This window comes from Nerophis lumbriciformis, linkage group LG19 (genome assembly GCF_033978685.3).
Source record: "Nerophis lumbriciformis linkage group LG19, RoL_Nlum_v2.1, whole genome shotgun sequence".
Lineage (NCBI taxonomy): Eukaryota > Metazoa > Chordata > Actinopteri > Syngnathiformes > Syngnathidae > Nerophis > Nerophis lumbriciformis.
In genome coordinates this window covers 30,350,753-30,376,232 of record NC_084566.2, presented here as the reverse complement: position 1 = coordinate 30,376,232, position 25,480 = coordinate 30,350,753, and the positions used below count along the sequence as shown (strand labels likewise).

The 25,480-nt window shown below is 40.2% G+C and overlaps 1 protein-coding gene across 1 annotated transcript; it reads right to left on the bottom strand.

Moving 5' to 3' along the window:
• Window positions 1-2,978: 2,978 nt before the first annotated feature.
• Window positions 2,979-19,770, bottom strand: pex19 (peroxisomal biogenesis factor 19). Its single transcript, XM_061979000.1, has 8 exons — window positions 19,627-19,770; window positions 15,209-15,297; window positions 14,894-15,059; window positions 14,732-14,817; window positions 14,489-14,668; window positions 8,639-8,797; window positions 8,398-8,442; window positions 2,979-4,051 (listed from the first exon to the last, which is right to left on the bottom strand). Exons 1-8 carry the CDS (start codon window positions 19,688-19,690, stop codon window positions 3,965-3,967), a joined length of 876 nt encoding a protein of 291 aa, XP_061834984.1. The 5' UTR covers window positions 19,691-19,770; the 3' UTR covers window positions 2,979-3,964.
• Between the last annotated feature and the right edge of the window lie 5,710 nt (window positions 19,771-25,480).

The following is a 25,480-nucleotide window of genomic DNA, read 5'->3' as shown; positions in this document are numbered from 1 at the left end:
CCACAATAAATGAACAAGAGTTCCCTCAGCTGCCCGACACTTCATACATAACTTGCTATCTATACTACGACAATTTTAAACAGCTGAGAAGATGTAAAATACAATCTACTCAATATCTTAAATTGAGTCAGCTTATCTTTAATGCTTCTAAAGGGCTTATTGGCATTTTTCCAAATATCATTCCATGATATGTCTCTTTCATCTAAAATGTTTAAGTCCATCATCCATTTCTAGTGTGGTGTTCATTTATTATTTCATAAAATAGTTTAATTAATTTCTTAAATGTATCTTGATTAAAAAGTGCATCTTCCAGTTCATGGCTATTTAAGGACATACTTTCAGAGGATATGCATTTATTTACAGGGTGTTTTAAAGAGATAAAATGTAAAAAATGATTTCTGGGTACATTATATTGATCAACTAAATCATTGAACGGTTTAAAAGAGTTTTTATTAATTCCCAGTTTTGATTTCGGATGTCTCGTCACTTATAGCATATAAGAATATTCTATTACTGTTAAGCAAACTATGACTAATAAAACACGCCAAAACATGTGTCCTTTATCATAGCTACACGTATGACAAAAAAAAACACGTGAAAATCAGTGGTATTCAGTGAGGTAAGATGAATTAAATGCGCTGACAGTTCATTGCTCTTGCCAAATGAATTGCACTGAGTGGAGCGGATCACCACTCCAAGATGGCGGCCCCGCGTCTCGTCAGCGACAGTATTCAGTAGCGGTCGATGCTGCATGTACTTATAACATGTCTATAGAAACCACAGTCTTACAACACGACATGTTATCTACATTAGTGTTTTTCAACCTTTTCTGAGCCAAGGCACATTTTTTTCATTGAAAAAATCCTGAGGCACACCACCATTAGAAAACAGAAAAAAATGAAACCCAGCAGCCGATATTGACAGTAAAAAGTCGTTCTCGCAATTGTTGGATATGAATTCAAACTATAACCAACCATGCAACACATGCTCGTCTCAAAGTAGGTGTACTGTCACCACCTGTCACATCACGCCGTGACTTATTTTACATTTTTGGTGTTTTCCAGTGTGTAGTGTTTTTAGTTCTTGTCTTGCGCTCCTATTTTGTTGTTGACTGTCATGTCATGTACGATGGTGAAATCCCTAAATTCCTTGCAATAGCTCATTGAGAAATGTTGTTCTTAAACTGTTCGACAATTCGCTCACGCATTTGTTGACAAAGTGGTGACCCTCGCCCCATCCTTGTTTGTGAATGACTGAGCATTTCATGGAATCTACTTTTATACCCAATCATGGCACCCACCTGTTCCCAATTTGTCTGTTCACCTGTGGGATGTTCCAAATAAGTGTTTGATGAGCATTCCTCTACTTTCTCAGTCTTTTTGCCACTTGTGCCAGCTTTTTTGAAACATGTTGCAGGCCCTTAGACCATAAGGTCCTTTAAAAAAAAAAAAAAGATAAATAAAAAAAAATACTTTTTCTTGAAATAAAAAAGATAAAAAAATAGTAATTAGTGAAAATGTTAGTGAACCACAATCATGTGAGCTTCAAGGACTGTATTTTTTTGGGGTTTGTGCACTGGTTGTAAGTGTATCTTGTGTTTTTTATGTTGATTTAATAAAAAAAATAAAATAAATAAAAAATAAAACATGTTGCAGGCCTCAAATTCCAAATGAGCTAATATTTGCCAAAAATAACAAAGTTTACCAGTTCGAGCGTTAAGTATCTCGTCTTTGCAGTCTATTCAATTGAATATATGTTGAAAAGGATTTGCAAATCATTGTATTCTGCTTTTATTTACGATTTAGTAGGATTTACACAACGTGGTAACTTCACTGGTTTCAGGATTTACACAATGTGCCAACTTCACTGGTTTTAGGTTTTGTATATGACATAGGATCAGAACATACTAAAGAGATTTCAAGCCTTCTTTTGATATAATTTTGATGATCATGGCTTACATCTTATGAAAACCTCGAATTGAAAATCTTTGGGGTTTTCAAAAACTGCAAGCCATGGGACGGCGTGGCGAAGTTGGTAGAGTGGCCGTGCCAGAAATCGGAGGGTTGCTGGTTACTGGGGTTCAATCCCCACCTTCTACCATCCTAGTCACGTCCGTTGTGTCCTTGGGCAAGACACTTCACCCCTTGCTCCTGATGGCTGCTGGTTAGCGCCTTGCATGGCAGCTCCCGCCATCAGTGTGTGAAAGTGGAAATAGTGTCAAAGCGCTTTGAGTCCCTTGAAGGTAGAAAAGCGCTATACAAGTATAAACCATTTATGGTAATCGTCACAATTATTACAAATAAAGGCTTGATATATCTCACTTTGCAAGTTTCTATAACATATTAGTTTCACATTTGAAGATGAATTGCTGACCTGAATGGATCTTTGCACATTCCATTTTTTTTAGTTTCACCTGTATTTATATACATATTTATGTGAATAATGACAGGTTAATTGATTATTGAAATTCATATTAACAGCTGGTTTCAAACAAATCAATGGAATAATTCGTTTTTTAGTGCATGTAAACATACCATCAACTTACCATGAATTGATTAACGTGGAAACCGACTTAAACAAGTTGAAAAACATATTCGGGTGTTACCATTTAGTGGTCAATTGTACGGAATATGTACTGTACTGTGCAAACTACTAATAAAAGTTTCAATCAATCAAAAAAACAAGTGTGTGTGTGTGTGTATGGGGCGGCGAAGTTGAGTTTAGGGTAGGATAGGGGCCTAAAATTTGGTGCTACGCCCCATGAATTGATTAACGTGGAAACCGACTTAAACAAGTTGAAAAACATATTCGGGTGTTACCATTTAGTGGTCAATTGTACGGAATATGTACTGTACTGTGCAATCTACTAATAAAAGTTTCAATCAATATGGTTTTAACCTAAAAGTCAACTGTACTTCTATAAAACCATAATCAAAAATATTTATTACAACTACTGAAATCCACAAACTGAGTCAATCTTTATCATCATTAATTTATTTAGTATATTTACAAAATTAGGCAAAAAACAACAAAACAACCTTAACAGTTTTTTTTGCGAAACAAAGCCCTGGGGTTTGACCCTTAGAGTTGAATGGATTGTAATGGAAGCGCATACTGCCTCATAGTTTAGTTACTCTGTGCATTCAGGATCAGTCTCTTTAGTCATACAGGTCAACAGCCTTTAACTGGCAACTGACTAGTTCAATCCCCAAAGTTGTTGAGGCCTTTACTGATGTAACTTTTATAAGTGGCGAACTCACACGCACAGAGAGGAGAGGTAAGCGTAGTATGGTCTAGTACGATGGGGATGAAAACCTCATGGACCACCTGCTGAAAGCGAACGTCATTATTCACGATAAAAACACATGGCGGCTCGGGGAAAACACTTTCGCACAGTAAACCTACACTAGATGAAAACTAAAAGGCATTCAGGAATCATCTCCAACTCTCCAAATGAGGGGAACATTACAGTGAGGTAATAATCAATTCTAATTCGTTTTTTTCTGTAACCAATGAAAGAATGACCAACAATTGTGTTACATGAACAAAGTAATTGGATAACTAAGTCCTGTACACAGACAAGTGTTCAAGGACGATTACACTACGAGCACAACAATGACCTGACAGTTATTTGATACTTTTCACAAACACAACGGGTCGACCTGACTTTGCAGTATTTTAAAAGAGCGCTAGAGAGGGCCAGTGCTTAGTACACTCAGTTGGAGGGGATGCAATTAAAAAAGGCATATATGTTAAAACATCTCTCATAAGTGGATTTAAACAGACCAGAGAGCGTGTGCGTGTTGGATTCTAGCAGCTTCCTTTCATTTCGGATGCGAGTGTAAACGTGGACTGCATCACTGCCACGCTCCCACCAGATGTTCTTTTCTTCATCATCACCCCCGCCATCACCACACACAATTGGTGGCGTCGCTGTCCGTGCTCAAATTGAGCCGCTGCCTTGTCACATGACGGAGCACTGCTCAGCCGCGCCGCCGCCAAGGCCTCCTGGAAGGTTGAGGGACTCCATGTCGAAGTTTAAGCCAGGAGGCTGCGAGGGAAGGGGAATGATGTCATACTTGAATGAAAAATATGATGTATAATGGAGCCCCGCAATGGTTTGATGATTGAAAAAGTCTAATCTCCACACAATTTGATTTGAATTTTGGATCATCCATCCATCCATTTCCTACCGCTTGTCCCTTTTTGGGGTCGCGGGGGTGCTGGAGCCTATCTCAGCTGCATTCGGGCGGAAGGCGGTGTACACCCTGGACAAGTCGCCACCTCATCACAGGGCCAACACAGATAGACAGACAACATTCACACTCACATTCACACACTAGGGACCATTTAGTGTTGCCAATCAACCTATCCCCAGGTGCATGTCTTTGGAGGTGGGAGGAAGCCGGAGTACCCGGAGGGAACCCACGCTGTCACGGGGAGAACATGCAAACTCCACACAGAAAGATCCCGAGCTCGGGGGTCGAACCCAGGACCTTCGTATCGTGATGCCTGAATAGAACATCAGCTGCATTTGGATCATATTTTGCTTAAAAGGTCCCTCGCCACATCACGCTTCAAATATCGGGGGCTTCAGCACATCACATTTTTTAAAGCATATTGTACATATCTTTGGCCTAAATTAAGTTAAAGTTAAAGTACCCATGATTGTCACGCACACACACTAGGTGTGGCGAAATTATTCTCTGCATTTGACCCAACACCCTTGATCACCCCCTGGGAGGTGAGGGGGAGTGTTAAATTAACCCTTATTTAAGTCTTATACAGTCGTGGTCAAAAGTTTACATACACTTGTAAAGAACATAATGTCATGGCTGTCTTGAGTTTCCAAACATTTCTACAACTCTTATTTTTTTGTGATAGAGTGATTGGAGCACATACTCGTTGGTCACAAAAAATATTCATGAAGTTTGGTTCTTTTATGAATTTATTATGGGTCTACTGAAAATGTGACCAAATCTGCTGGGTCAAAAGTATACATACAGCAACATACATTATCAATGTTGGTTAGAGATGTCCGATAATGGGTTTTTTGCCGATATTCCGATATTGTCCAACTCTTAATTACCGATTCCGATATATACAGTCGTGGAATTAACACATTATTATGCCTAATTTTGTTGTGATGCCATGCTGGATGCATTAAACAATGTAACAAGGTTTTCCAAAAAAAATCAACTCAAGTTATGGAAAAAAATGCCAACATGGCACTGCCATATTTATTATTGAAGTCACAAAGTGCATTATTTTTTCTAACATGCCTCAAAACAGCAGCTTGGAATTTGGGACATGCCCCCCCTGAGAGAGCATGAGGAGGGGGTAGCGGTGGGGGGAGGGTTATATTGTAGCATCCCGGAAGAGTTAGTGCTGCAAGGGGCTCTGGGTATTTGATCTGTTGTGTTTATGTTGTGTTACGGTGCGGATGTTCTACCGAAATGTGTTTGTCATTCTTGTTTGGTGTGGGTTCACAGTGTGGCGCATATTTGTAACAGTGTTAAAGATGTTTACACGGCCACCCTCAGTGTGACCTGTATGGCTGTTGACCAAGTATGGTTGCATTCACTTTGCGTGTGTGAAATGCCGCAGATATTGTGTGATTGGGCCGGCACGCAAAGGCAGTGCCTTTAAGGTTTATTGGCGCTCTGTACTTCTCCCTACGTCCGTGTACACAGTCGCGTTTTAAAAAGTCATACATTTTACTTTTTGAAACCGATACCGATAATTTCCGATATTAAATTTTAAAGCATTTATCGGCCGATAATATCGGCAGTCCGATATTATCGGACATCTCTATTTAAAAGTAAACACCTTACATATTTTTCTTGTCTTTTTTACACCTAAATAGCTTGACTCATGTCTCACTATATGTCTTATTAATGTGTGACTCAAATACATGATCATTTTTAACTATTTGTACATTTCAAATCATGTTAGTTGTTTGTAGATGCTTTGTCGCAAACGCCACGAGACAATATAAATTACAACACAAAAAAACAAACAGTTACAGTACAGCATGATTGCAAAAGCCACAACAAAGACAAACAACACAATAATATAAAGCCGCAACACAACTTTAAGCCAGAAAGGACGCGACAGACGACGCAAGTGACAGCGGAGCAAGTTACGGTGACTTCTGGAACACAACAACATGAAGCGATTACACAACAACTGGCACCCAATGAGAAGTAATTTCATAAGAAACAAAGAAAAAGAAGAGACGATCAGGGAGGATATAAAAATTAGGAAGCGAGGGGCCAACATCATCAACGGGGTGACAGAGCATATATAGAATGCTGCCCTTTCTCAGCGATGCCAGTGCGGAGAACAGAATACAGATATGGGAAAACATTTCAGCAGGTAAATCTACTGTTAAAAATGTTGGTTACTGTACTTGTATTGAATATTTCTTGATTGTTGAAAATGTGAGCAGAAAATGTTTCCTCTTGTTAATTCAACCTAAAGTGTGAATTGCACTTTATTTAAATAAGATGTGACTGCATTGGCCATTAATTGTAGTTTGCTTGCTTGTTTGTATCCATAATTCATTTATGCATAATTCCCTATATGAGAACAGGAATATAGGAAACTTCATCTGAAGTGTCCAGTATCCAATATTTATTTCACAGTCAAACTGGTTGAATTTTGTTTGCTAAAAAGTTACTGAATCAATTTCAACTCACAGACTCGTTTTGGCTCGTATCGTTTTAAGAAAATAACACTGGCAACCACATACTCTTAATCGAATCGAATCCTTGTTAAAACGAATTGTTACACCCCGAGATTATAGTATCTAGTACACCACTGATACTTGGTTTACTACAGAAAGCAGTTTTTGCTGACAAGCAAAATAAAGACAGAACTTTAAGAGGAAAAACATTTTCTTTACACGTACCGAAACCGAACCAAAAACTGTGGCCCAAAAACCGAGGTATGGATCGTACAGTTGGTTACTACAATATAATATGACCTCCCGCAGCAGATCATCATGCAAACTACCAAAACATATGACACAAACGTACAGGGCTATGGACGGCCAAATGGAACAAAATTAAATACATAAATAAATCTTTGAATTAGAGATGTCCGATAAATGCTTTAAAATGTAATATCGGAAATTATCGGTATCGGTCTCAACCTCCTGATTTTCCCGGGAGACTCCCGAATTTCAATGCCCCTCCTGAAAATCTCCCGGAGCAACCATTCTCCCCGATTTCCACCCGGACAACATTATTGGGGGCGTGCCTTAACAACCTGTCGTCACGTCCGCTTTTCCCCCATACAAAAAGCCCCACATAATATATGCGGCTTTTACACACACACACAAGTGAATGCAAAGGCATACTTGATCACCAGCCATACAGGTCACACTGAGGGTGGCCGTATAAACAACTTTAACACTGTTACAAATATGTGCCACACTGTGAACCCACACCGAACAAGAATGACAAACACATTTCGGGAGAACATCCGCACCGTAACACAACATAAACACAACAGAACAAATACCCAGAACCCCTTGCAGTACTAACTCTTCCGGGACGTTGGTAACAACCGAATACGTTTTTCAACTTGTTTAAGTCGGGGTCCACGTTAATCAATTCATGGTAAAGTTACATTGTTTAATGCATCCAGCGGGGCATCACAACAAAATTAGGCATAATAATGTGTTAATTCCACGACTGTATATATCGGTATCGGTTGATATCGGAATCGGTAATTAAGAGTTGGACATTATTGTACATCTCTACTTTGAATAATTACTTAATGTGTCATTAATGAATTACAATTTGAAATAAATACATAAAGGTGCTAGTAATTAATTTATTGTAAAATCACTTTTAATAATTTTGTATTTCATTCATGAATTATTTTACATTTTAATTAAACATGAATTTGAAAGATGTATGATTTTAATGATTTATTTAATTGATGACACATTTAAATAAATATTTAAAGACGTATTGATTTACTTTTGTCCCATTTGGCTGTCCAAAGGTGTCATGCTACGGTGAAGCAAGCTCTAAAAGCGGAGCCAGGTGTGCGAGGGATATACAAAACTGGAATCCCCCAAAAGAGTTGGCGGACTGAAAAAGTAAATGTTCTGTATTTATTAAACTTTTTAAAACATCATTATAGAGCTACTGATTGAATGAGTAGTGTTTTCCATATATTTCAAGTGTTTTGAACGTTTGCACCTGTTGGCCACCGTACAGCAGGTACTGCATGTAATAAACCTGTTGACATTCATACTACAGAATGTTACGGTGTGCCATGGGGTTTTTCTCAGGTAAAATATGTGCATGGGCTCAATTAGGTTGGGGAAACACCAACATTAGATGAATGGATTACTAGAACGTTCCATGTGTAGAAACTTACCGCGTCTCCTGCTAGTTCTTTGGGTGGTTGGCCAAGGTCTTGTAGCTGTGTGTAAAGCAATGTGGTATTAGTGCAGACACTAATGCAATAAAAAAACTGGAAATATGTGATGCATTACATTGTATCGTATGCATGTTCGAAATCAACTGAAACTGAATTGAACTGAACACTATGTTTCATTGTCAAGTGATGGCGGTTTACCAACTCAAAGGTGAGCCAAACGTAGATGGCGCACTCTCACCTTCTGCATGAGGTCCATGATGCTTTCAAATGCACCTTCCTTGTCTTCCTCCTTCTCAAATTGCAGGCAGATTTCCCCCATGACCTTGGCCTGCTGCTCATAGCGCTGAAAGTCCTCTGGGGTTAGACTGGCCTTGTTGGCCTCCAACCACTCTGGATACTGACAAGAGCAAAGTTTATTATTATTATTTGTTTAATCTTATTTATTTAGAAACGTTATTTGCCACATTTTGTTTTTAAGTACAACCCGTCCAGGTAGACCAGGGGTCGGCAACCCAAAATGGTGAAAGAGCCATATTGGACCAAAAATACATCTGTCTGGAGCTGACAAAAAACAAAAGCCTTATATAAGTGTTATAATGAAGGCAACACATGATGTAAGTGTCTATATTAGCTATATTAGCCTACTATCAAAGGCTGACGCAAATCTTCATTGACATTAATGTTGTATTTTCATTTTTATTTTATGCATTTTTGCAACATTGGAAATCATTAGTAAAATGGAGGCTTCTCACAGGATGAGAAAATCCTGGAAATTACTGGCGTATAATGACCAAAGGTATAGATGTGTGTGTCCAAGTTAAAGGAAACGGCAGGCTGTCTTCCTCTAATGGATTTATTACAATCTTTGCAAGCTGGGTAACGTTTGCTGTGGTCTGGAACAACATGGCACACAAACAACGAGAGAAATGAGAAATGCAGCCAATATTACATACAGATAATGTATGACAAATATAAATTAAATACACAGAGGACATAAGTAAAGGAAATCAAATGAGCTCAAATATACCTACAATTGATGCATAATGATGCAATATGTACATACAGCTAGCCTACATAGCATGTTAGCATCGATTAGCTTGCAGTCATGCAGTGACCAAATATGCCTGATTAGCACTCCAACAAGTCAATAACATCAACAAAGCTCAACTTTGTGCATTCACGCACAGCATAAAACGTTTGGTGGACAAAATGACACAAAGGAGGAGTGGCATAAAACACGTCTTTCTGTGGCAGCGTCGGAGAAAGTTGTACATGCAAACAAACTACGATGAATTCAAGGATCGCTGAAATTAGTGGGACAAAAGGGTGCTTGCCAAATACTCTCATCAGTGAAGCATAAACAGTGGGATTTCTAACAATTAGGAAGGTTTGTGTCATGTTTGTTCTCCAACAGAAAATATATTATAACAAAAAATATATTATTTTCTTCATCTTTTTCCATTTTCATACATCTCTGAAAGAGGTCCAGGAAGCCACTTGGGCAGTGCTAAAGAGCCGCATGCGGCTCTAGAGCCGCGGGTTGCTGACCCCTGAGGTTGACAGACTGATGGGTCGCCAGAAGAGCATCGCCTCAAACACCACTGTGACCAGCACTGGGAGCAAGGTTTTGCCCAAGGACACAGTGACCTAGGTTGTATATTGGACAACACTCTCTTGGGTGAAAAAAATGGCATTAAAAGCAATCACCAAGATCAATAATAAAACTAGATTTTTGGGCAGGATTTCTGCGTTCATCAACAGGGATACACTTAAGACCCTTGCCGGTGCCCTCATACAGTATCATTTTGACTACGGCTGCACCTCATGGTTCACCAGTATCCCCAAAACACTAAAAACAAAACTCCAAACTTCCCAAAACAAGCTGGTGAGACTCCTGCTCAACCTCTCATACAGGACTCACCTAATTCAAGCCCACTTTACCAAATTGGGATGGCTTAGAGTTGAGGAAAGAGTACACCAAACCGCAATGTGCCTGGTATTCAAAATACTCGGAGAAACTGTCCCCAAGTACCTGTCGAACTATTTCACCAGAGTAAGTGATGCTCACGGGTATTACACTAGAGGGAGTTCCTCAGACCTCGTCCCTCCCAAATTCAAGACTCTCATGGGAAAAAATGCATTCTACTATTTTGCCACCACACAGTGGAATGCACTACCAACAGACCTTAAAATTCGAACTTCCCTACTAAATTTTAAAACTGCCATAAAATCATGGCTCAGCTCAACCTCTACCTGATCTGAACCAAAATTGATCCCCAGCAACTTTCTGAAGCATCAAACAGGTTTATATGTGGTTATAGTGTATATGTATTTTCTCATTCTGTTTTGCACACTCTTGGAGTCAACATGAGCAGTCATGTACATAGTGTCATGTGCATAGTGTATATACCCCCCCCCCTCCCCCATTTTTTGTATATATTGTATATATTTTTCAAATCACCTGACATGCATACTGTGTATATGCACATAATTTATCTATTTTTTTACGTATTTTTTTGTATACATGTTACAGGTTATATATCTTTTATTATTGAATGTATCAAATGTGATGAATATTTAATGGACCACAATGGAAACAAGCCTTTTGGCTTTTTGTGCTATCCATTTGCCTTTTTAAAGCATTACATGGATTCAATTCTTTAAGATGTCAAATAACTTCTCAATCAATCAATCAATGACTAAGGCCCCGTTTACACAGCACACCAAATCCCTTTTTTTGTGACGCAGGTCGGATATGTTTTTTTATTCTAAATGCTCCAAATCTGCCCTTTTCGCATCACATTTGGGTAGTCCAAATCCGATAGGAATCTGATCTTTTCAAATGTGACTAGTCTAAACGGACATGCGACCTGAATGTGGCCTGATTGTGACTTTTACGTCATCTTTCGTGTGCGCAGCACGATCATTTTCCTTTTTGCAATTCTCTTCTTGCTACTGGTGCAGTTGTTTTCTATCATCTACCTACTTGTTTTCCATCATCTTGTACTTATTCTACACAACAGCCACGGCACAAACCCACTACACGCTGATCAGTGGGTCTGGGTTATTTTTTGCATCATTCTTGTGAGAATTCTGCGCGTGACTGAAGCATTAAGGAGTGGGACTAATGAGGACTAGCTGCAGTGTGCTCAAACAACCACCAGGTAGCATCTGTGAGCAGATCCATCCATTTTCTACCGCTTGTCCCTTTTGGGGGGGGGGGCATTCGGGCGGAAGGCGGTGTACACCCTGCTGGACAAGTCGCCACCTCATTGCAGTCTGTGAGCAGATAATACTCCATCATCTCTTTTGGACTTATCAGGGCAGTAGTGGATTCTTGACACTTTTTTCACTCACACTTTAAGTGAGGGATGAGGAAAAATCAAATCCAGATAGAGATGTCCGATATCGGCCTGCCGATATTATCGGCCGATAAATGCGTTAAAATGTAATATCGGAAATTATCGGTATCGTTTTTTTTATTTGATTAAATCAACATAAAAAACACAAGATACACTTACAATTAGTGCGCCAACCCAAAAAACCTTCCTCCCCCATTTACACTCATTCACACAAAAGGGTTGTTTCTTTCTGTCATTAATATTCTGGTTCCTACATTATATATCAATATATATCAATACAGTCTGCAAGGGATACAGTCCGTAAGCACACATGATTGTGCGTGCTGCTGGTCCACTAATAGTACTAACCTTTAACAGTTAATGTGACTCATTTTCATTAATTACTAGTTTCAATGTAACTGTTTTTATATTGTTTTACTTTCTTTTTTATTCAAGAAAATGTTTTTAATTTATTTATCTTATTTTTTTAAAGTACCTTATCTTCACCATACCCGGTTGTCCAAACTAGGCATAATAATGTGTTAATTCGGCGACTGTATATATCGGTATCGGTAATTAAAGAGTTGGACAATATCGGAATATCGGATATCGGCAAAAAGCCATTATCGGATATCCCTAAATCCAGACCCACTGTATCAATTTACTGCTGCATCAGAAAAATATACCTCAACCTCTTAAGGCCCAAGTTGTTTGTTTACATGCTTTTTTTTTTATTTCTCTTTGCTATTTGGGCTTATTGGACCCTAAATAGAATACAAAACTAAGAATCATCTTTTTATATGATGTACTTAGTCCATAAGTAACACATGTGTACTTCATGTTTAGTGACATGCTAATTCTTATTTTTTAAATTTATTTTTTCCAAATTCCATTGTATGTTATACTCTTCTGACACCACCAGATGGCAGTATAAGTGTCCACATAAGGGCCATAAGACCCCAATTCAGTAGTGTACACAATTTTGGAAATAAGAGCTAAAAGGTGCTGTCCACGCATGTGGCCACTAAGGCCTTTAGAGTTTCGTAACGCCGTTTTAGATATCAAATAAAAAATATAATAAAATAATCACTTACCGGTACTTGTAGCGCCAGTGACAAATCAACTGTTTATCTACAAGAGGTACGGTAGTTCTTTTCGACAGATCAACTTCTGGTCAAATTACTTTGTTTACACTTTATCGAAATGCGCATGCAAGTGACGTTGCGGCCACATTTGGGCCTATGCATGCTTATACTGGAGTCTGATAAACAACACATTTTACTTGCAGTGTAAATATCAAGCTGGGAAAAAAACAGATTTAGAAAAAATCTGATTTGGGCCACTTTGGCCTGCAGTAGAGATGTCCGATAATATCGGACTGCCGATATTATCGGCCGATAAATGCTTTAAAATGTAATATTGGAAATTATCGGTATCGGTTTCAAAAGTAAAATGTATGACTTTTTAAAACGCCGCTGTGTACACGGACGTAGGGAGAAGTACAGAGCGCCAATAAACCTTAAAGGCACTGCCTTTGCGTGCCGGCCCAATCACATAATATCTACAGCTTTTCACACACACACAAGTGAATGCAAGCATACTTGGTCAACAGCCATACAGGTCACACTGAGGGTGGCCATATAAACAACTTTAACACTGTTACAAATATGCGCCACACTGTGAACCCACATCAAACAAGAATGACAAACACATTTCGGGAGAACATCCGCACCGTAACACAACATAAACACAACAGAACAAATACCGTATTTTTCGGAGTATAAGTCGCACCGGCCGAAAATGCATAATAAAGAAGGAAAAAAACATATAAGTCGCACTGGAGTATAAGTCGCATTTTTTGGGGAAATTTATTTGATAAAACCCAACACCAAGAATAGACATTTGAAAGTCAATTTAAAATAAATAAAGAATAGCGAACAACAGGCTGAATAAGTGCACGTTATATGAGGCATAAATAACCAACTGAGAACGTGCCTGGTATGTTAAGGTAACATATTATGGTAAGAGTCATTCAAATAACTATAACATATAGAACATGCTATACGTTTACCAAACAATCTGTCACTCCTAATCGCTAAATCCTATGAAATCTTATACGTCTAGTCTCTTACGTGAATGAGCTAAATAATATTATTTGATATTTTACGGTAATGTGTTAATAATTTCACACATAAGTCGCTCCTGAGTATAAGTCACACCCCCGGCCAAACTATGAAAAAAACTGCGACTTAAAGTCAGAAAAATACGGTACAGAGAACCCCTTGCAGCACTAACTCTTCCGGGACGCTACAATATGCAACCCCCCCCCCCCCCCCCCCCAACCCCGCCCACCTCAATCTCCTCATGCTCTCTCAGGGAGAGCATGTCCCAAATTCCAAGCTGCTGTTTTGAGGCATGTTAAAAAAAATAATGCACTTTGTGACTTCAATAATAAATATGACAGTGCCATGTTGGCATTTTTTTCCGTAACTTGAGTCGATTTATTTTGGAAAACCTTGTTACATTGTTTAATGCATCCAGCGTGGCATCACAACAAAATTAGGCATAATAATGTGTTAATTCCACGACTGTATATATCGCTATCGGTTGGTATCGGTAATTAAGAGTTGGACAATATCGGCAAAAAAGCCACTATCGGACATTCTCTAGCCTGCAGTGTACAAATAGTCTAGAATGCCGGAAGCTGGAATCGATTCAGGAACCCTCCAATCGAAACGGATACCAACCTTAGCAGTAATCTCCTTTAAGGACGGGTAAAGCACGTCCTTGGATAGAAGATTCTGCATGATGGACTGCATGATTGGAAGAATGTTGCCGTCGTCGCCGCTTCCGCCGGCTTCAGCATTCTCGTCCAAGCCCAGGCCTCCAAGAGCTTTGACAAGATCGTCTCCGGCGAGTCCCGAATTCTGCAGACAAATAAGCATGCGAGTGACTTTTGTTGGGTGAAATCCCCGACCGGTGGTTTCCACCTGCAGGTTGTCTGCGTTCTTGGCGAGGCCGTGGAGAGTTTCCTTGAGGCATGAGGTGAACTCTTGTTGGGAGGCGGTGTCGGTGCCTGCGTAGAATAAACACACCATTACAAACCCAGCAAAGCAACACAATTTTTAAAAAAGCCAGTAAACTAAACCCACCAACTTTGCCGGCCGCTTCTGAGAGTTTTTGAAAGTGCTGGAGCAGGTCAGGCTCCTCCTGGGCCAGCTCAGTCATGGCTTTCTCCCATTCCTGCTGGGCTTGGGCAGCCATGTCGCCCTTGAAGAGCGTCTCGAAGAGCTTGCAGTCCTCAAGCAGCGGCGGCGGCTGGGCGAGAAGACAGAAAAAAATGCATGAATTTATATTCCTGTCACATTTTTCAGCATCAAAAAGGTTTTGACACCAGGTTTTGACTCGAAAAGGCTTTCGAGTCAAAGATGTTTTAGCCCAAATGACTCTGGTCAGCAGACACCAACCTTCTCTGCTCCATGGCTGGAAGAGGAGGAAGGAGCTTTCGATTCAGGAGGCAGAGGTGCAGATGTTTTGTCAAAGTCATCCAGTGCACCTGACAGTTGCAAAAACAACATTTTACCACCGTTAGCTCAACTCCTTGTGATCCATTAAGCAGTGCCAAAGAAGACTGGACACACAAACAACAACAAACTAATGTTGGACAATGGGCCACTGGAGTTGCGTGACATCAAGGATAAGGATAATATGAATTGGGCTGACAACAAAGCTTTTAATTAGAGATGTCCGATAATATCGGGCTGCCGATATTATCGGCCGATAAATACTTTAAAATGTAACATCGGAAATTATCGGTATCGGTTTCAAAAAGTAAAATGTATGACTTTTTAAAACGCCGCTGTACGGAGTGGTACACGGACGTAGGGAGAAGTACAGAGCGCCATCCATCCATTTTCTACCGCTTGTCCCTTTCGGGGTCGCTGGAGCCTATCTCAGCTGCATTCAGGCGGAAGGCGGGGGTACACCCTGGACAAGTCGCCACCTCATCGCAGTACAGAGTGCCAATAAACCTTAAAGGCACTGCCTTTGCGTGCCGGCCCAATCACATAATATCTACGGCTTTTCACACACACGAGTGAATGCAACGCATACTTGGTCAACAGCCATACAGGTCACACTGAGGGTGGCCGTATAAACAACTTTAACACTATTACAAATATGTGCCACACTGTGAACCCACACCAAACAAGAATGACAAACACATTTCGGGAGAACATCCACACCGTAACACAACGTAAACACAACAGAACAAATACCCAGAACCCCTTTCAGTACTAACTCTTCCGGGACGCTACAATATACACCCCCCGCTACCTCCTAACCCGAAACCCCGCCCACCTCAACCTCCTCATGCTCTCTCAGGGAGAGCATGTCCCAAATTCCAAGATGCTGTTTTGAGGCATGTTAAAAAAAATAATGCACTTGTGACTTCAATAAATATGGCAGTGCCATGTTGGCATTTTTTACCATAACTTGAGATGATTTATTTTGGAAAACCTTGTTACATTGTTTAATGCATCCAGCAGGGCATCACAACAAAATTAGGCATAATAATGTGTTAATTCCACGACTGTATTTTTCGGTATCGGTAATTAAGAGTTGGACAATATCGGATATCGGCAAAAAAAGCCATTATCGGACATCTCTACTTTTAATACTATCGTTATATTGTGATAATGCATGTTGATGACACAATCTAGCTGTGTCCTGCAAATATGACAGCGACAAGCAAACAGCCGCGTCTTCAACGTAATGTAGTGTCCTCACTAGCAGCTAAGATGAGTCTACAAAGCCACTTCTAAGTGAGCCATCCTGGAAAATAAACGGTTCCATACAAGTACCATTATCACTGAAGGCCGAGGAATAGCGAAACATGCTACATTACACACCATAGGAGAATACAATAATAAGGGGCGGTATGGTGTAGTTGGTAGAGCGGCTGTGCCAGAAACCTGAGGGTTGCAGGTTCGCTCCTCGCCTCTTGACATCCAAATCGCTGCCGTTGTGTCCTTGTGCAGGACACTTCACCCTTGCCCCCGATGCCGCTCACACTTGTGAATGAATGATGAATGAATGATGAATGGTGGTCGAAGGGGCCGTAGGCGAAAACTGGTAGCCTCGTTTCCGTCAGTCTACCCCTGGGCAGCTGTGGCTACAAATGTAGCTTACCACCACATGAATGATGGGTTCTCACTTCTCTGTGAGCGCTTTGAGTATGTAATAATAGAAAAGCGCGATATAAAATCTAATCCATTATTATTATTATTATTATTACAATAAGCTACGCTAACCCCTACGATGGAGCTCCTGAATGTTAACAGATGTGGGTGGATCGATACAAATATGGACAGTAATACAGATTATGGTATCAGTATATGGTTGATACTACGGTGATTAGATAGATAGATAGATAGATAGTGCTTTATTGATTCCTTCAGGAGAGTTCCCTCAGGAAAATTAAAAAGATTAGATTTTCATAAAATATTTTTTGGTTTTTGTTCATGTCTACAAACTCAGGAATAAGTCCCTAGACACAGGGGGGCTTTGAGGGCAGTGCATGCAAAAAGTAGGAAATCATTTAAACATTTTATTTATATTTTACCACCGCCATCCTGTGTTTTGGACTAATTATAACTGTGATCGAAAATGTAATCATCCAATGATCTTGAAAATATATCAGTACTAAATGTTTTCAACTATTTAAAATCTTCAAGAGCCTTTAGAAACCGTTCTCTAAAAGTTATATTGTATTTACATACCAAGTACATACCTAATGCAGTGTTTTTCAACCACAGTGCCGCGGCACACTAGTGTACCGTGAGATATTGTTTGGTGTGCCGTGGGACATTATTTAATTTCACCTAATTGGTTTAAAAATATTTTATGAAACCAGTAATTATAATCCGCAAATAATGTACTGTCTAGAGCTCGGCATATCAGTAGGTGGCAGCAGGTAGCCAATTGCTTTGTAGATGTCGGGAACACGGTTTGTCGTGATCGCAATCTGCGGTAGGCAGAGTGCAGGTAAAAAGGTATCTAATGCTTATCCAAAAATAAACAAAAGGTGAGTGCCGCTAAGAAAAGGCATTGAAGGCTATGCACAACGAAACTAAAACTGAACTGGCTGCAAAGTTAACAAAAACAGAATGCTGGACAACAGCAAAGACTTACAGCGTATTGAGCAGACGCATACTTGCCAACCCTCCCGATTTTCCCGGGAGACTCCCGAATTTCAGTGCCCCTCCCGAAAATCTCCCGGGGCAACCATTCTCCCGATTTCCACCCGGACATCAATATTGGGGGCGTGACTTAAAGGCACTGCCTGTAGTGTCCTCTACAACCTGTCGTCACGTCCGCTTTTCCTCCATACAAACAGCGTGCCGGCCCAGTCACATAATATATGCGGCTTTTACACACACACAAGTGAATGCTACGCATACTTGGTCAATAGCCATACAGGTCACACTGAGGGTGGCCGTATGAACGACTTTAACACTGTTACAAATATGCGCCACACTGTGAACCCACACCAAACAAGAATGACAAACACATTTCGGGAGAACATCCGCACCGTAACACAACATAAACACAACAGAACAAATACCCAGAACCCCTTGCAGCACTAACTCTTCCGGGACGCTACAATATACACTCCCCGCTATCCATTAGTGTACCGTGAGATACTGTTTGGTGTGCCGTGGGACATAATTTAATTTCACCTAATTGGTTTAAAAATATTTTATGCAAACCAATAATTATAATCCGCAAATAATGTGCCGTTGAGTGTCTGTACTGTCTAGAGCTCGGCATTTTAGTAGGTGGCAGCAGGTAGCTAATTGCTTTGTAGATGTCGGGCACACGGTTTGTCGTGATCACAATCTGAGGGAGGCAGCGTGCAGGTAAAAAAAGTATCTAATGCTTAAACCAAAAATAAACAAAAGGCGAGTGCCGCTAAGAAATGGCATTGAAGCTTAGGGATGGCTACGCACAACAAAACTAAAACTGAACTGGCTGCAAAGTAAACAAAAACAGAATGCTGGACGACACCAAAGACTTACAGCGTGTGGAGCAGCAGACGGCGTCCACAAAGTACATCCGTACATGACAAGAACTAAAACACTACACACAGGAAAACAGCAAAAAACTCAAATTAAGTCACGGTGTGATGTGACAGGTGGTGACAGTACACCTACTTTGAGACAAGAGCTATATTGATGCATGCTTGGTTATGGTTTGAATTCATATCCAACAATTGCGAGAACGACTCTTTACTGTCAATATCGGCTGCTGAGTTTCATTGTTGGTTTTCTGCCGGTGGTGTGCCTCGGGATTTTTTTTATCACTCAAATCAATCATTGATTGATTGATTGTTTGTTTTCTGCTTGTGGTGTGCCTCGGGATTTTTTCAGGGTTGAAAACATTGACCTAATGTATACACTGGGATACATATCGTTATCGATGGAGGCTGCAAATAGTAACACAATTTGAGGCAAAATCGCCCAACATTACACTTTTGGATCACAACTTTCTACACGTCTGACTATCTTCACATTATTTTAATGGCAAAACTCTCATATGGTGTTCCTGTGTGACAACAACTGCTAAATAATAAGTAATAATAACCCCGCCTTCCACCCGAATGCAGCCGAGATAGGCTCCCGCACCCCCAAAAGGGACAAGCGGTAGGAAATGGATGGATTGAAGTCGAATGCTTTTAAATGGAAAGTTACTTTGACAGGAGCCGAGCCAACGGAGTACAAACCAGCCTGACAGCCAACTATTGGTTGCTTTCTACAGACGACAAGCGACCACACGGACTTCTTGTGACGGAGGTTGATTTAAAACGTGTAAATTATAACCGTACTGTCCAGTAATTCGTCCAGTTCGGCGTCGTGTCCGCTGGGTGCTTCTCCTGCTGCGGACGCCATGACAGACTCTCCTCCAACCGAACCTGCTCCGGGTGTCGCTCAAAAATGACGTCCAAAAGGAGACGTGTCGTGACGTCATCACGGCAGTCATTTCCTTTCTAGCAGCAAATCAGCGACCTCTGGTGGTAGTTTAGGTTTTTTTTTCCTGCTTCATTCAAAACAAGTTTACTGTGTCCTTTATTATCCCATCCATCCATCCATTTTCTACCGCTTATTCCCTTCGGGGTCGCGGGGGGCGCTGGAGCCTATCTCAGCTACAATCGGGCGGAAGGCGGGGTACACCCTGGACAAGTCGCCACCTCATCGCAGGGCCAACACAGATAGACAGACAACATTCACACTCACATCCACACACTAGGGCCAATTTAGTGTTGCCAATCAACTTATCCCCAGGTGCATGTCTTTGGAGGTGGGAGGAAGCCGGAGTACCCGGAGGGAACCCACGCAGTCACGGGGAGGACATGCAAACTCCACACAGAAAGATCCCGAGCCCGGGATTGAACCCAAGACTACTCAGGACCTTCGTATTGTGAGGCAGATGCACTAACCCCTCTGCCACCGTGAAGCCCGTGTCCTTTATTAAATTTTCAAAATATAGAGAGTAGGGCTGCGGCGATTATTCATTTTCAAAATTGAGTAATCTATCGATTATGTTGTAATAAAACACTTTACAGCAGGGATATTATTTCATTGTTTGGATGTCACAGTTCCAGAAAGCTAAGGGTGGAGGTGACTTCACCCGTCACCATTAGTCCTATTCTGTATATTCCGGAGAACCAACGTCCTCTACAGCAATGTTTTTCAACCACTGTGCCACAGCACACTAGTGTGCTGTGAGATACAGTCTGGTGTGCCGTGGGAGATTATCTAATTTCACCTATATGGGTTAAAAATATTTTTTGCAAACCAGTAATTACAGTCTGCAAATGATGTGTTGTTGTTGAGTGGTCGGTGCTGTTTAGAGCTCGGCAGAGTAACCGTGTAATACTCTTCCATATCAGTAGGTGGCAGCCGGTAGCTAATTGCGTTGTAGATGTCGGAAACAGCGGGAGGGAGCGTGCAGGTAAAAAGGTGCCTAATGCTTAAACTAAAAATAAACAAAAGGTGAGTGCCCCTAAGAAAAGGCTTTGAAGCTTAGGGAAGGCTACGCAGAACAAAAGTAAAACTGAACTGGCTACAAAGTAAACAAAAACAGAATGCTGGACGACAGCAAAGACTTACTGTGGAGCAAAGACGGCGTCCACAATGTACATGACATGACAATCAACAATGTCCCCACTAAGAAGGATAAAAACAACCGACATATTCTTGATTGCTAAAACAAAGTAGATGCGGGAAATATCGCTCAAAGGAAAACCAAAATAAGAGAAAAAGCCACCAAAATAGGAGCGCAAGACAAGAACTAAAACACTACACGCAGGAAAACAGCAAAAAACTCCAAATAAGTTAGGGTGTGATGTGACAGGTGGTGACAGTACACCTACTTTGAGACAAGAGCTATAGTGATGCATGCTTGGTTATGGTTTAAAGTCATATCCAACAATTGCGACAATGACTTTTTACTGTCAACTGAGTTTCATTTTTTAATGATTTCTGCTGGTGGTGTGCCTCCGCATTTTTTCAACGCAAAAAATGTGCCTTGGCTCAAAAAAGGTTGAAAAACACTGGTCTAAGTCAGTGGTTCTTAACCTTGTTGGAGGTACCGAACCCCACCAGTTTCATATGAGCATTCACCGACCCTTCTATAGAGAAAAATAAAATGTTTTTTTTTCAAATTCAAGACAAAGTTATACGTTTTTGGTAGGTCTTTAGTATGGGGAACATATTCTAAGTAACAAAGACTTAATTTAGAGTTATTTGGTTAGGGTTAGGGTTTGAGGGTTAGGGTTATAATAAGGCCATGCCGAATAAGGCATTAATAATGACTAGTTAAGAGCCAATATGTTACTAATTTGCATGTTAATAAGCAACTACTTAATGGTGAATATGTTCCCCGTACTAAAGTGTTACCATGTTTTTTTTACTGGTGCACAAAATGAACCGTGCATGAACATCACCTTATTCAAAGAACAAAACCAACACAGTGCATAAACTCACAACAAATTACACACCTGCAAATCATTGTGACTTCTATTGTTGCCGTATCCGTAATACGCCGATAGGGAGAAGTTTTTATTTACACGATGAGTCGGGTGTGTCTTGACCTCCACCGAACCCCTAAGGTTCGACCGAACCCAGGTTAAGAACCACTGGTCTAAGCTAAACTCAAAATGACTTAACTACTTTTTGCTGAATTTGATCTATCATGCTATACTTTTTAATTATTCCAATAGACTGAGAGTGATAAACAGAATAGGACATAATGGGAAAATTGAATTTAAAAACAATGTAATCAATTTGGAGAGAATGTGCTCGACAGACTATTCTTCTTTGCCTCAGTCTCCCCCTTTGTTCGAAACAGTTTAGGAAAACAGTCCGCTATCTGACCAGGGTTGTTGCTAGGCAACGCTGACAAACAATCACAGTGAGTCAGGATGTAGCAACGAGTGACATGAGGTTTTCACAACTGTGCCGGAGGACAAAATAAAGATGACGACATTTTCAACAGAAAACCCCTCCAGTTTTTCAAAAGTCAAATACTTAAGCAACAGCATTAGCGGAAATGTTCATTCAGCGCTGACAGGAAACAACTGTATCATGGTTAATCCTGGTTTTACTTTCATATAATTTACTATTCAAATGTATTACAAAAATAATTGGTAGCAAATCATAAATCAAGACGCAGAATTGACTGATCATCAATGTAAAAAATTGGTATTAAACTTTGTTGTCACTTATTTTATTTTTTTTATTTTATTTTTTTTACAGAAAAACAGTGAATATAGTTAGGCAAACGCAGACAGTGATTTGGTTTTAGAGACAAGTTCCTAATTACTGGGTGTATTTTTTAATACTTAACTTTGCCATGCACGGTCTTGGGAATGATTCACTGTATGCTATTTGAACATAATGTGAGTAAATGTAAAGGCTTAGGATAATTCTAAGGCAAAGGCAAAAAAAATAAAATACAAATAAATATATATATATATATACACACACACACACACACACACACACACACACACACACACACACACACACACACACATTAGGTCAGGAAAAACACAGAGGTTATTTTATCCCTACAAGCCTGTTTCGCAGGTTTCCCTGCTCTTCAGGGGATGAAATAGCCTGTGTTTTTTCCTGACCCAACATATATTCCGTTCTACCCCGGTATTGAGCGCTGTATAACGGATAAACCACAATAACCTCAAATATATATAGTTGTGGTCAAAAGTTTACATACACTTGTAAAGAACATAATGTCATGGCTGTTTTGATTTTCCAATAATTTCTACAACTCTTATTTTTTTTGTGTTAGAGTGATTGGAGCACATACTTGTTGGTCACAAAAAACATACATGCTCTTATAAATTTTTGTTTCACCTGACATCACATGGACAAAGATAAGACCTTCTGGAGGAAAGTTCTGTGGTCAGATGAAACTAAAATTGAGCTGTTTGGCCACAATACCCAGCAATATGTTTGGAGGAGAAAAGGTAAGGCCTTTAATCCCAGGAGCACCACGTCTACCGTCAAGCATGGTGGTGGTAGTATTATGCTCTGGGCCTGTTTTGCTGCCAATGGGACTGATGCTTTACAGAGAGTAAATGGGACAATGAAAAAAGAGGTTTACCTCCAAATTCTTCAGGACAACCTAACATCATCAGCCCGCAGGTTGGGTCTTGGGTGCAGTTGGGTGTTCCAACAGGACAATGACCCCAAACACATGCCAAAAGTGGTAAAGGAATGGCTAAACCAGGGTAGAATTAAGGTTTTAGAATGGCCTTTCCAAAGTCCTGACTTAAACTTGTGGACAATGCTGAAGAAACAAGTCCATGTCAGAAAACCAACAAATTTAGCTGAACTGCACCAATTTTGTCAAGAGAAGTGGTCAAAAATTCAAGCAGAAGTTTGTGGATGGCTACCAAAAGCGCCTTATTGCAGTGAAACTTGCCAAGGGACATGTAAGCAAATATTAACATTGCTGTATGTATACTTTTGACCCAGCAGATTTGCTCACATTTTCAATAGACCCATAATAAATTCATAAAAGAACCAAACTTCATGAATATTTTTTTTTGACCAACAAGTATGTGCTCCAATCACTCTATCACAAAAAATAAGAGTTGTAGAAGTTATTGGAAACTCAAGACAGCCATGACATTATGTTCTTTACAAGTGTATGTAAACTTTTGACCACGACTGTGTATATATATATACACAGTATATATATCGCAATATAGATTTAAGGCCAAATCATCTTAAAAACCTAAAAATTATCTGTTTAACGTACACTTATTGAAGACGAAAAATTTGACTAATTATAAGTAAACCACGAACAAAATGTGATTAATCGCAAATAAATATTTTAATCGTTATGCAGCCCTAATATGTATATTATACAAACCCTGTTTCCATATGAGTTGGGAAATTGTGTTGAATGTAAATATAAACGGAATACAATGATTTGCAAATCATTTTCAACCCATATTCAGTTGAATATGCTACAAAGACAACACACAGTATTTGATGTTCAAACTGATAAACATTTTTTTTTGTGCAAATAATCATTAACTTTAGAATTTGATGCCAGCAACACGTGACAAAGAAGTTGGGAAAGGTGGTAATAAATACTGATAAAGTTGAGGAATGCTCATCAAACACTTATTTGGAACATCCCACAGGTGAACAGGCAAATTGGGAACAGGTGGGTGCCATGATTGGGTATAAAAGTAGATTCCATGAAATGGTTAGTCATTCACAAACAAGGATGGGGCGAGGGTCACCACTTTGTCAACAAATGCGTGAGCAAATTGTTGAACAGTTTAAGAAAAACCTTTCTCAACCAGCTATTGCAAGGAATTTAGGGATTTCACCATCTACGGTTCGTAATATCATCAAAGGGTTCAGAGAATCTGGAGAAATCACTGCACGTAAGCAGCTAAGCCTGTGACCTTCGATCCCTCAGGCTGTACTGCATCAACAAGCGACATCAGTGTGTAAAGGATATCACCACATGGGCTCAGGAACACTTCAGAAACCCACTGTCAGTAACTACAGTTGGTCGCTACATCTGTAAGTGCAAGTTAAAACTCTCCTCTGCAAGGCGAAAACCGTTTATCAACAACACCCAGAAACGCCGTCAGGTTCGCTGGGCCCGAGCTCATCTAAAATGGACTGATAAAGTGGAAAAGTGTTCTGTGGTCTGACGAGTCCACATTTCAAATTGTTTTTGGAAACTGTGGACGTCGTGTCCTCCAGACCAAAGAGGAAAAGAACCATCCGGATTGTTATAGGCGCAAAGTTGAAAAGCCAGCATCTGTGATGGTATGGGGGTGTATTAGTGCCCAAGACATGGGTAACTTACACATCTGTGAAGGCGCCATTAATGCTGAAAGGTACATAAAGGTTTTGGAGCAACATATGTTGCCATCCAAGCAACGTTACCATGGACGCCCCTGCTTATTTCAGCAAGACAATGCCAAGCCACGTGTTACATCAACGTGGCTTCATAGTAAAAGAGTGCGGGTACTAGACTGGCCTGCCTGTAGTCCAGACCTGTCTCCCATTGGAAATGTGTGGCGCATTATGAAGCCTAAAATACCACAACGGACTGTTGAACAACTTAAGCTGTACATCAAGCAAGAACGGGAAAGAATTCCACCTGAAACGCTTAAAAAATGTGTC

Coding starts and splice junctions, on each gene's coding strand:
- pex19 (XM_061979000.1), bottom strand. CDS start 19,690: ATGGCGTCCGCAGCAGGAGAAGCACCCAGCGGACACGACGCCGAACTG. Junction 14,818..14,893: donor AGAAGCGGCCGGCAAAGTTG/GTGGGTTTAGTT, acceptor TATTCTACGCAG/GCACCGACACCGCCTCCCAA. Junction 8,443..8,638: donor TCATGGACCTCATGCAGAAG/GTGAGAGTGCGC, acceptor CTTTACACACAG/CTACAAGACCTTGGCCAACC.